The sequence below is a fragment of the Manis javanica genome, chromosome 2 (assembly GCF_040802235.1).
Source record: "Manis javanica isolate MJ-LG chromosome 2, MJ_LKY, whole genome shotgun sequence".
Classification (NCBI taxonomy): Eukaryota; Metazoa; Chordata; class Mammalia; order Pholidota; family Manidae; genus Manis; species Manis javanica.
The window spans coordinates 7,840,454-7,852,777 of NC_133157.1; the positions used below are offsets into that span (position 1 = coordinate 7,840,454).

The 12,324-nt window shown below is 44.7% G+C and overlaps 1 protein-coding gene across 3 annotated transcripts in view; it reads right to left on the bottom strand.

Annotated features, from left to right (window-relative positions):
• Positions 1 to 12,324, bottom strand: part of GARNL3 (GTPase activating Rap/RanGAP domain like 3) — a 132,729-nt gene that overhangs the window by 47,778 nt on the left and 72,627 nt on the right. For all 3 annotated transcript variants that reach the window (XM_073224262.1, XM_037008129.2, XM_073224264.1), the window contains 4 exons: positions 11,915 to 12,033; positions 7,278 to 7,342; positions 4,867 to 4,930; positions 2,806 to 2,832 (listed from right to left, as the gene is read on the bottom strand). In XM_073224262.1, coding sequence (XP_073080363.1) covers positions 2,806 to 2,832; positions 4,867 to 4,930; positions 7,278 to 7,342; positions 11,915 to 12,033 — 275 coding nt within the window. The remainder of the gene's footprint in view (positions 1 to 2,805; positions 2,833 to 4,866; positions 4,931 to 7,277; positions 7,343 to 11,914; positions 12,034 to 12,324) is intronic.

Consider the following 12,324-nt stretch of genomic DNA (forward strand, 5'->3'; position numbering starts at 1 on the left):
ACTTAAACTTTTGAGTTCTCAATTTTATGAGACAAAAGTTAACATGATTACAAACCAATGTGCAGTCACATTCTTGGGAATTAGGAGTTATATTTCTTTTGTGGAGAGTGAAATATATGGAGAAACTAAAGTCCCAGTGAGTCCAGAAGAATCAAGAAATGATGGCCTGTTTCAAAACTGGACCGCCTGGTTCCTCGTCAGTCTTGCTTAGGCGAGGCTTCCGTACCCTTAGGACTCATACATCCCTACGTGTCTCTCCCCCTTCCACGTGCACTACAGTTTGGGATGCTGCGTTCTCCCCTGGGGGTCCCCTCTATGCAGTGGACAAACAAAACCTGGGTTTTACCAAACAGTTAACCTCTTAGGAACATCACTGTACTTTTTCCCTGCCTGTCTTTGCAGCTGACAATCTATCACTATCGCAGAATCGGGATACATGCTCTAGGTGAGAAGCTGGCAGGATTAGGAAGAAGGGGCTTGGCCACACAGCTCTCCAGCAAGCTCTGACAGGGGGTCCCTGTTTCTCATCCCTCCACAAATACACAGTAAGAGTGTTCTTGTTGGTTGGAGCAAATATCCTCTCACTTAGTTAGGAAATGACATGGAGAAATAGAGGGATCAGCTATTTCTTTTTAAAAATTTGGGAGATCCAAAAAGAAGAGTATGGAGAATATACACCAAACCAGTTAACCGGGGATCTGCAGGGAGAGTGGAAACAGCGTAGCTGGGGAGCTTTCACATTTCCCACTTAAAATTTCTGCTCTGTTTGCCAGAATAGGCATGCACGTGCACGGTGCAGGTGCTCGATAAATACCTATGAATTATGAGTAGAGTTGCTTTGAGATGTAAAAACTACATATAGCATAATTCCAATTTTTTTTATCAGATATAACAAACATATAGACCACAGTGTGATACTATGCCAACACTAGTTTCTTCTGTGATTGTAGGTGATATTTTCCTTTTGTTTTTTGTGCATTTCTGTACTTTTCAAATACTGGCCAGGAATCTATGTTCCATTTTATGTTTTGCCTTTTACAAATCACACGTGGAGTTCATGAGTTCCTTAGGAACAAGCGTGGTGTGAACACAGAGCAGATCTAGATGGAAACGTAGCCTTCTCCCTTGGCCTGCTCTCTGCTGCATTGCCCTCTGCCTCCACTGCCTCGTCCAAACGCACTCCTGCCTGCAGGCTGGGGGCATCTACAGCGCCACATGCAGGAATCAGCTGCCATGTCACTGCTGCAGGGAAACCTACCCTGTTTGTTCATTGTGAAAAACCTATTCCCTACTTGACAGCTCCTACCTTGTTTTACTTTCTTCACAGCCCTCGGGGCTGTCATAACTGTGTTTGGGTTTGTGTACCTGCTTAGTTTGTCTTATTGCCACCCGATGGGAAGCTCCATGAACCAGGGACCCTGTCTCGTTCATCAGGGTATCCCCATTGCTTCAAACAGTACATGGTACACACACAGTAGGAGCTTGGTAAATATTTGCTGAATGAATGAATATAAATCTTTGTTTATAAAGACAACTGGCACTATGCTGCATGTATTGCCTGTGTGTCACTTTTTCTTCCAGTAAATACTACATTATGGAAACCCTTCCACACCAGTAAATAAACATCTATTTCATTCTTTCAAATGGCATCAAAACATTTCATAATTCATTCAATCAATCCATACTTCACTTATTCAGCCAACAAATATTTAATCTGTGCCCTCTGTGTGCTTTGTTCTGAGCTGGTGAGACAGCTGCGAACAAGACGTCTAGGTCCCTGCTCACATGGCACATACATAGTGGGGCAACAGGTAAAGAATAAATAAATGGAAATACAAGTGTGGAGAAGAAAAAGAAAGCAGTGGAAAAGGGCAGAGGGTGGGAGAGAAGGTGTGCTGTTTCACACAGGTGATCAAGGAAGGCCTCTCTGAGCAGAGTCCTAACCAAGCAGGGGTGTGACCCCTGCGGACACCTGGGGAAGAGCAACCCCCAGGTGGGAACAGCAGGCTCCCCCCGAGGAGGAGGGAGAATAAGGAATCAGTATGGTTAGTGTGGACTGGAGGACTGGAGAGGTGGCCTGGGCCGGATCACGTGGGCCCTAACAGGCTGGGTAAGGATCTGGGGTGTGTCAAGGGGTTGGAGTGGTAGGGGACGATGCCTGAGAGATGTTTGGATGAGGGATATATTTTGAAAAAGTGTCAACAGGACGTGCTGACGGATTAGATACAGGCTGTGAGAGAAAGAGAGGTGTGAGAATTTTTCCAAGTTTGGCCTGAGCAACTGGACAAATGATATCGCCATTTACTGAGAGGTATAATGTGCATTAACTATAATTTAATTACTCAATTGCCTATTGATAATATTTTGGATAGTTCCCTATGTAGTTACGTACTTAGGAAACCCAATGCATTTTTTTTAAAGTGGGGCAACAGGGAATGGAAACACGCAAATAAATATGGAATCCTATAAATCGAGTGCGCTAATAGTACAAACACGTGACTTTTAATTTAATGAAAATAAAAACATCATGACTCACCTTGATCACAAGGTTAAAATTTGACTATTTCCAAGCATATTTAGGTAGCTTGATTGTTTTTATATCTTTATAGCTGGCTGCATAGAAAACTCTGAAATGTACCTTGAAAAAACATGTCAGTAGAGTCAGTGATAATAGGTTCACACTGAGCAGATCCACGTAGAGGCTTGACTCAGAGGAAAGGTTGTATTCATAATGAAGCGAGAAGCACATTTACAAATATGGAGGCAGAGCACAGCAGGGACAAATATCTCAAAAAAACGACTTACCTCTTGTTCTTCAAGAACCAGCAAGTCCTGTCAAACCAAGTTTTAAAAGTTATGCCCGTACTTAATAGCGATTATTTTATTTTGACTTTCTGTGAAAGCCAAGCTTCAGCTTACTGAAGCTTAGATCACTTTTTCCCCCCAGAAGTGCTTCAAACATTCAAATTTAGCTCTACAGATTTTGATAAAATACCCGGCCATTTGGGACAGTCATATCATACCACCACTTTCTGGAAACAAAGATGACGCATAGCAGCGGGAAGGAACACATTTCGCTGTCCATTTACAGTGAGTGTATCACACCTTTCTTCTGGGAAGACTTTGGCCAAGAAAAATGTTACTGCCCTACACCAGCCGGAAACAGATGAATAACTTTTAAAATAGCATCAGCTACCTTCCCACGTGGTGGAAAGATGCCTTCTTTATCATGCGATTGGTTTATTTTCTGTTTACTTTTTGGATCTAGTAATTTGTAAGAACTCTTTCCCCTATACCTAAGCCTGTAGTTTCAGGCTTCCTGAGGGAAATCTACGGAAAGCGCACAGCAGTGCCACTCCTGCCACCGAGGCCCACACACGTGTGCACACTCACTCATTGAATGGAGGGGAAGTCATGAGCAGTTCCTCCTTAAGGGAAAGCAAGTCAAAACACAAAGATAGGAAAGCATGAATGTGTTTTTTGTTTGGTAAAAGGCACAAAGCTATGTAAATATAGGCAGAAGGTTGCTGTATTTTTGTTTTCTTGTCCTTTTTTATTTTGTGAAAGACAGAAAACAGATAGGGATGGCTGAGCAGAGATGCACTCCGCTCAGAGCAAGATGCAGAAAGCAGCATCAGAGGGGCCTCTGAGGCTTGTGGGGCCCCGTGTCTCGGGCTCGCACCTAGGCTCCCAGAAGGCAAGGAGTAAGAATGATAATCTGTACAAATGAAGTAATGAAGGCACCCTGGTACTGGCATATTTATAATTCTACTTTGTTTTTAAATTTGCTATAAAGAACTACTTTTAAGCATAGCAAAGCTTAAAGTTGCTTTCAGTTTAACCTAATACACCCATTTTGGCCTCAGTTCTTTCTGTGGTTGAGTCAGGATACAAATACTACTTTAAAAATTAAATTAAAGCAAAAGATAGGAGATTCACAACTCTGTATATCTGGGGTAAGCTAAGTTGAGAGCCAAAAGTTTATTTTAAGAGCTAACTGTATTTTAAAGCTATGCACGCAAAGGTTGTCTGACTCTCACCTATCCTCCTCATACTGTCTTATTTCCCTAAAAAGCAGATTCAAGAATGACGATCCTCTGCTTAAAGGCCCCTCTGGCTCCCTGCTGCCTCCTGGGTGGACTTCCAACCTGTCTCTCCAGCCTCGCTCCTTGGCACCCCTCCCGGCGGACCCAACTCCTTGAAGCTCGGCTTTGACACACAATCAGCACGCTACTGGTGAGGGCTGTGTTTCTAAGTTTCAAGGGCACAATTTCAGAGCTAAGTTGATTGGAATTGCAAGACAAAAGTTTGGCAGACATCCTTTGGATGGCCTGTCACCAAGAGGATGACTAACCCCTTTTTTTTTTTCTTCGAGGGCAGTCTGTTTTCCCTTAACAGTAGTCCTAAGGAAACAGGACAGCTTTCTGGGTACCGTCTATTCTCCACGGGACCCAGCACAGCCTTCGGCACCAGTTACAACTCAGTAAACACATTCTGTATTTTATTAATTAGAGAAACTCTCACATTCCACACAATTCCAATTCTACATGCTTAGTAAAGAGACTGGTCTTCTCAACCAACAAGATCCTCTGAGCCTGCACCTTTTCGGCTCATGGGCCCAGGACCATGAAGCTCAGTAGTTCTCAGTTATGGCCACACCTCAAAATCACTCATGGAACTTTTGAAAAATAGAGACTCCCTGCCTCTACCTTAGACCAAGCAGATCAGAATCTCGGCTGTGAGGTTCTCTATAATGAGTTTTGATTTGTAGTCAGAATCCTAGGCTCAGCATCCCCGATGATCTGTCAGTTCTAATCTAATGCTGTGATCAAATTTATGCAGTTTTGAAGCATAAAATTCTGTTACCTTTTGTATTTCAGGATGAAAAATTTCCCTGGGGCCTTTCTCAAATTTGTCCAGATTCATGGCACTGGAAGAGAATGGACAGAATGAGCCACAGTGTGGTGGAATTTAAACAATGTGGAGCAACTCTCAGTTCTTCAGAGAAACAAACACTCTCTTGGAAACCCAGAGCCGAAGTCCCCGAAGGGCCTGGCCCACAGCAGAGACAAACCAATGAAGGGGCGATCACCGAATGACTACACGCGTGTACTAAACACGGCACTGTCCTTCACGCATATAACTGTCTCCCAAAGATGGAGGAAGGGAGGAATCGGGAGCATCCATTCCAGGCCACCTTGTCTAATTGTCAAGATTCTTACTTGTGCATAATAAAAAAAATGTATCATTGACATTTACACAGCAATGAAGGACACAATGAAGTGTAATTAAGATGACCTGACATTTCTTTCTTCCTCTGGTGATTCCTCAGCCACTTAGAGCAAAAGGCCATCCTTAACAGGATTATTCTTCTACGGTTAACTTATGTGCAACTTTGGACACCCTTTTATGTTCAACGTCAACTTCCCTGAGCCCAAGTTCCTCTAGAGGTCAAACGAGGAAGTCGGACGAGATGATCCCTAAGGTCCCTTTCATCTAGGATTCCCGTATTTGTAAGTGAAAGCTAAAAATAGTAAGAGCTAATATTTAGAGGGCACTTCCTATATGCCAGGCACACTGCTAAAGGCCTTACAGGCATTATCTGATTTAGTCCCAGGGAGACAAGGACTATTTTATCCCCATTTTAAAGATGAGGAAATTAAGACCCAGATGAGGATAACAAAGCTGGTAAGTAGTAGAGCCAACATTTGAACTCACTTACCTGACTCCATAATATTTATATTTTAATTTCCTTTTAAGTTTTCCAGTTCATGATTGTGACAAAGAGAAAATCATTTCTCCCACTGGCCCCAACTGAACAAGTTTTAATCCCCCATATTTAAAAAAAAAATTTCTTGCTGAAATGTGAGTGATAGGCTACAAAGCAATGGCCCTGCTCATATAACTTAATGAAATTAAAACTAAACAAAATGCCTGGTCTTTATACAGAGGAAAGGAGCTGGAGTAATTTCTTTTCAGGAAAAAAAAAGATTGACAGAAATCTTAAGACAGTATAATGCAAAGTATTACTGTCAAGGCAAGTTAAGGTTCACATCAAATGAGAGGCAGCAAGATACTTCCAAGAAAAGGAGCTTTCTTAACTCAGGCTTCAGATTGTGCAGGAGAAACATCAGAAGGCCTAGAGCAGAAAGGAGAAGGCCTGCAATGTAGAGACCAAATCGAGCTTGAAAATAAGATACAGAACTGTTTACTTCTTAATCTGTGCCCCCTCCTCAGCCAGATGCAACCTCTTGCGGACGGTCAAGTCTGTCACTCTAAGAGACAGCTCGGCAGTACGAGTTGTAGCCAGGAATGATGAAAACCATCTCCTTCCACCATCTAGTTCCAGGGAAGAGAGAGTCACTTGCCGGGGCACTGGGAGAAGCTCTTGCAGTCATTGAACATGGTATCAGTTAACAGGCTAAGCCCTGGAGTCAAGTAGACCCGGGTTTAAACCCCAGCTCCAGGTTTACCAGCTGTGAGATGTCTATCAAATTCCTTCACTTCTCTGAGGCTCCGATTCCTCGTATGGGGCACGGAGATAATAATGGATCTACTTTGTGGAGCAGGTTTAAAGATTTACCAAGAGAATGTTTGTAAAGCATTTGGCACAGCGCCTGGCAAACAGAAGCTACTGTTACTATGATGGAACATCTTGGCTAATGACAGGCAACAGGCCCCATCTGAGCGGTGGCATTCCCTAGGGGGTCTGCCACGTGATGGGGGAGAGAGGAGAGGGCAGTGGCGAGGTGGGGCAGAGGCAGCTGAGTGCCAAGCAGCTGCCATTCCATTCCTTTCACTTTTTGTTTCAAAGAATAAGCACCTTCTTCTCTGAGTAGCATTTGCTGACACAGGAGTCTATTTCAAAGCAGAAAAATTGAAGGGAAAAGATTTTTTGATTTACTTTACAAAATCAAAGTATTTGCATGCATGTGTGAAAAACAAGCAGGCGATGAAGCCACTTGGAGATGCTTAAGAAGGATGCTGGGTATCAGCCCAGCCTGGACTCGGGCCTTGGTTCCACTGCACACTAGCCATGTGGTCTTGGCTTTCTCTGCCTGAGCCTCCAATTCCCCATCTACAGAACGGGGCTAATAACAACACCTGCCTGACAGAGTCACCGTGAGATTACACTAGGGAATGCATGTCAAGTGCCCAGCAAAATGTCTGGTACAAGGTTAAGGCTTGAGAAAGTGGAAAGATAACATCGAAATGATCCCAGGAAACAAACCATTCCTGAAGGCTCCCGGTGTTGGGTTTCTATCATTAGTACTCACCTTAAGATGGACTTCACAGAGAGGGTTTTTGTGGGACTGTAGGGAAGGCATATTTTCTGGGTACCCTGGAAAATCAAAACACCAAATCAGTGAGAAGCTTGGCAATTGCCATCTCTGAAAGAGCCTCACCTGGCATTCAAACGAAACCCATATCTGCTCTTTCTCATTTTTCTTCAAGGGGAATTTATATGAATAAACAGAAACTACATTGGAAAAACTCTTGCTCAGGCTTGACAGCATCTCCCACTGTCCCCCAGCCCCGGCGTTTATGGATTTAGTGTCTGGTGGTTTAGGTGCCTTAGGGGTTCGGGGAGCAGATGAGCTGTCGGAACCTGACGTCCTGCTCACCCCTTCCCCTTCCCTTGGCTACCTTTTATTCTCACCAAACACACCAGAGGCAGTTTTAAAGAGAAGCTGAGGGCAGCTTGTGGGGAAATGTGTGGAATAGGAGAGAGAGGGATCCAGCCTCTGTCTGGGGACAGTAACATCTTCACGAGCTACTGGCAAGGATACGACACCCAGGGCTCCTGGGATCGTGGATTTGTGTTTTCCTTCACCACAGACAGGTAAAGCTCTTCCTCCCCATCTTTCTGTTTTTCTGGCTCTCCAGAGTTGCTCTCTAATAGAAAGACACCTTCCAGTTCTGTTTTCCAGGGGAACCAATAAACGCGTAGGGAGAGTGAAGTACGCGCACATATCCGGCTATGCTAAGCAAGCACAGCAAGGGTGCAGAAGTGCATGTCGGAGGTTACTCTGTTTACGTAGCAGGGGTGTGTGCGTGCGTGTGCGTGTGTGCTAAGGAACGGATGTCTAGGGTGCTGCAGTCCTGATCTCTGAGTAATTGGATTCCGCTCCTGGCCTTTCTACTTGCTGTATTGTTTGGGTGGAATTTTTACAACAAAGTATGAGTCATTTTCTTAAAAAAGCCTTTTCTTTGTGTTTAGAAGAGATATGCAAGAATGTTTAAGGCAGATGTATACACTCAGCTCTTATAACAGCACGTGGGCCTCTGTGGGCCTAGGGAGCGCTCCGTCATCTGCTTCTCTGGATTGCCCACAGCCTTCAGCACTAGTCTGGGGCTCACAGGGGCTTAATAGCTGCCCACTAAGGCCAGCGCTCAGCTCTGATGTCTCGGTTCCTCATTTCCCTTCCACAACCCCATGTAAGCCCATCAGCAAACACTCACCTGCCCTGGCGCAGAATCCAGAGCCCAGACAAGAGGCTCTGGAGAAGGCAGTGCACCTCTCAGCAGAAGCCGACTAACACTCAGAGGCAGTCCCGGCCGCCTTCCTGGAGGTCCTGGGCCTAACGCCTGCCTCCCCAACCCCCGGCTTCTCTAGCGCCCTCCAAGTAACCCCAGCTCCTCCTTTGTCTTGTCTTCGCCCTTCCTTCTGCCTGGAAGGCTCCCCACCTCGCCCCTTCCCCTGCTCTGTGTGGCTGCTGCCCTTTCCTCCTGCAGGTCCTTCTACATGTCGCCTCCTCGGGAAGCTCTCCTTGAACCTCTCACCTACAAGCAGCACTCCCATCTCTTCCTCTCTATTTCTCTCAGAGTGCTTATCACGATTTATAATGCAATAGAGACAATATCCTTAGAAATGAGTATAAGCAAATATTTCCCCTCCACTGCTCCCTCAGGACCTAGCAACTGTCCCAGGTGAGGAAGTGGAGTGACTGGTATTTCCCGAAGGAAGAAGATGTGACATTGAGGAAATTCATTCTGGAAAGGTGGAAGTGGGAAACCTACCCTACGCTGCCCTGCCTGGGGCAGGAAGAAGGCAGACAGGAGAGTATGGGGTCAGATGCCAGGGGCCTGGATCCCGCCATTCCAAGGGCAGGCGTTGAAGGGGTGGGGAACCCTGCACATATATCAAGGTGAGACCTGGGGGCACCTAAGAACATTTGGCCTAGAGGCTCACTTCCCAGGTAGGGCCTTCCGTGGGAATCTGGAAGTCCAGGTAGAACCTGTTTGAAATGCCAGGGACAGTAACCCACTAGCTTTGGGTAGCTGGTCACCAGGATGAGATTTGTGAGCATTAGACAGCGCTCCTGCCCTCTACCAGCTGACGTAGCCAGTAGGGGGTTGCAGGTAACAGGGTAGAGTCTCTGGAGGCTCAGCCACTGGCAGAGACCTGGCGTCAGGTCCAAGAGTTCACGACGTACAGTGACTTCACAACAACAGGCAAATGGATGGCCTGTGGATTTCAGGGGCAAGTGCCTTCCAATGACCCAAAAAAGCCAGAGAGGAGCAGTTACAGCTCAAAGATTTTGAGTCTGAGGCCAGATTGGCCCCCCAACAGAAACCAGAAGGAACCCAGAGGGCCCCAGGTGATCCCAGGTCCTCTTCTCCTGCCACTACGAGGTCTCATTCACCTTCTCTCTAGGCACCCAATACAAACTGCAACAGGAGCTGGGGGAGGTGAAAGAATTTGGAAAGACTAACTATTAGCCCACAAGAGGCAGGGTCATCCAAAGAGAATATTTAAACCAGGGAGACTGAAATACTGTAATTAGCAAACATAAAATAAGAAAAGAAGAAAGCCTGAAAATAGCCTTCCTGGTGCAGAAGAGGTTTTGGACAAGGCATGATCACTTCTCAGTGAGTGAAGAGCGAGAAAAGACCATCACGCGCGCCCTTGGGGAGAACCAGCCGGAGTTCCCAGCAGTGTCTTCTCAGGCTGGTGCCTAAGTGTTGCTTCAGTGCGGCTGGGGTGATGGCGGGACTGACCCCGATGCAGTGACACGGGGAGAGGGGCCAGCCCCAAAACTTCTCTGCAGGAAATGACTCACCAGGCAGGTAGAACTCTGTTTTACATCAGATTTTTACCTTAAACCTGCCTAACAAAAGAAAAGTTTCTGAAACATACCCTGGAATGTTATATATATTAGAGGTAGCATAGCACACAGGTCAAGCTGGACTTTGGTATCATTCATTAATTCATTCAATAAATATTTATCCAGCTCCTTCTGTGTGCCAGGTCCTGGACTAGGTGGTGGGCACACTGAGAACAAAGCAGTCATACCCCCTATTTTCATGGAGCTCACAGTGTAGGGAATAGACAGTACAAGTCAAAGAATTACATATAGAATTAATTATTGCAGTTGTGACAGCACAGCATGCAGCCCTGGATACTGCCACAGCATATGGCCCTGGCTGTGTCATTTAACATCCCTAACCTGCAATAATATCTACTGTGATAATGCATTTGGAAGACTTAGTGTAGTATCTGGCTTATAGTAAGTACTCAATAAATGTTAGATTTTATTATTTCTACTCCTACTTTCAATCATCATAAAAGGTTCCTACCCACAGTTGACTCTGTAGTGGTTCCTAGAAATTCTAAGCTTTTTGAAGTTGCTACTGTATTGCTCTATATGCATGCATGCATGCAAATGTGTGTGTATAAAAAAACTACTGTTTTTTAAGTTTCTGTGTTCTTTCTTCCCCAAAAAGATCTAGCATGGCAATTTTTTATATACTCTGTAGCAGAGATAAAAATCAGCCTGCCGTTGTTTAAATATTGGATTTCAATAAATGTACCCATGAAGTGAGACCACCAACTAATAGGAATCAGATTTTCTAAGTGTGATTTATTTTATTGCTTTTTAATTATTCACTGTATGCACTGATTCAAGAGTAATATGTTCTGTCCTCAGGCATCTAAGCAGTCTGGGTAAATGGGGACTTTCAAACAAGATCTCACTTAGTGTAATCTATTTAGTCCTTATCACCCTGTGAGCCATAGCCCAGAACTTTCCCCATTTTACAAAGAAGAAAATGGAGTCTCCAAGGGCATAAGCAGTTTTCTCAAATTCACATGAATGAGTGTTATTGAGGTAATTTGACCCTAATTTGCTTAACTCCAAACCTTTTGCTTTTTCCAGAGTCCACACTGTCTCTGAAAAAATTTTCTGAGAAGCAAAGAAAAAAGAAAACAAAACAAGAGAAGAAAATAATGAGAAAATGTAAAAGACGAGACAGATCAAATATAAGCATTACTAGAAAAAGAACAGAAAACAGGAAAAGAATTAACAATAATGAACATAACATAAGAAAACTTTCCTGAGTTAAGAAAGATCTGCATTGCTGAGGTGAAAGGGCTGGCCTTCTGCTGAGCATTCAGACCCCACCATGCACAGGGCTGCTTGTCTAAGTCTAGAGATAGTTTTCTACCTCATGAAATTGACTAAAGGGCTAAGCCTCAACTAAGAAACTCTAGAAGCACAGCTGATTCAGTGGCTGACTGAGTGACTCATGGACTCAGGAGCATCCCAGGGCTGTACCCATGTAATAGTATTCAATTCTTCCAGTAAGTTTTGTTTCTTTGAGTCGAAGGTGGGCTGGTTCATCGCTTTCAGTATTAGTAATAGCTAAGGTCAACACTGTAAAATATAACCAATTTATGGCCTATTTCATGGGCCAAAGACTGAGGGAAATGGCTTTGTCTAACTAGTGGCTTATATGGGAGAAGTTGCTGTTAAACCAGAGCCTGACGGTCTCCTCTCTGAACAGTATAGCCCCAAATGTCCAAACTCCAAGAACCTCATCGAAGAGGCTTACCCAAGCCCCTCTGCCAATGGCACTATTAAATTCCGGAGTGGTGATGAAACTCCAGATGCGATGCAAGCCAGTCACTTACTGTTTTCCTCCAAAGAATCGCACGGTATTGAGGGACACGCTGATTGTTTTGGTCAGAGAGGGTCACAGATAAGAAGAAGGGGCTCTTCTCTGCATCATTTCCAATGTAATTCTGATGGACTGGAAAAGAAACAAGTTTAGAACAGTGAAAATGCAACTGGTGCTTCCAGGCACTGGCAGCTGTAGCCTCTGCAGGCATCAGCCCTTCCCACCTGATCACGGAACAATAACCCCAAATCCAGCTCAGGGTAGAACCTGATCACTCTATACTAACCATGCACTTCCATTCTCCCTGCCAATGATTGGTTCAGGAATGAAAATGTGACAGGCATGGCCTTTCAAGGGGTTTCTGGAAAAGTTCCCTGCTCCTGAAGATGGTCTTCTCCTTCCTTTCGATGTGGTGGCATCTAG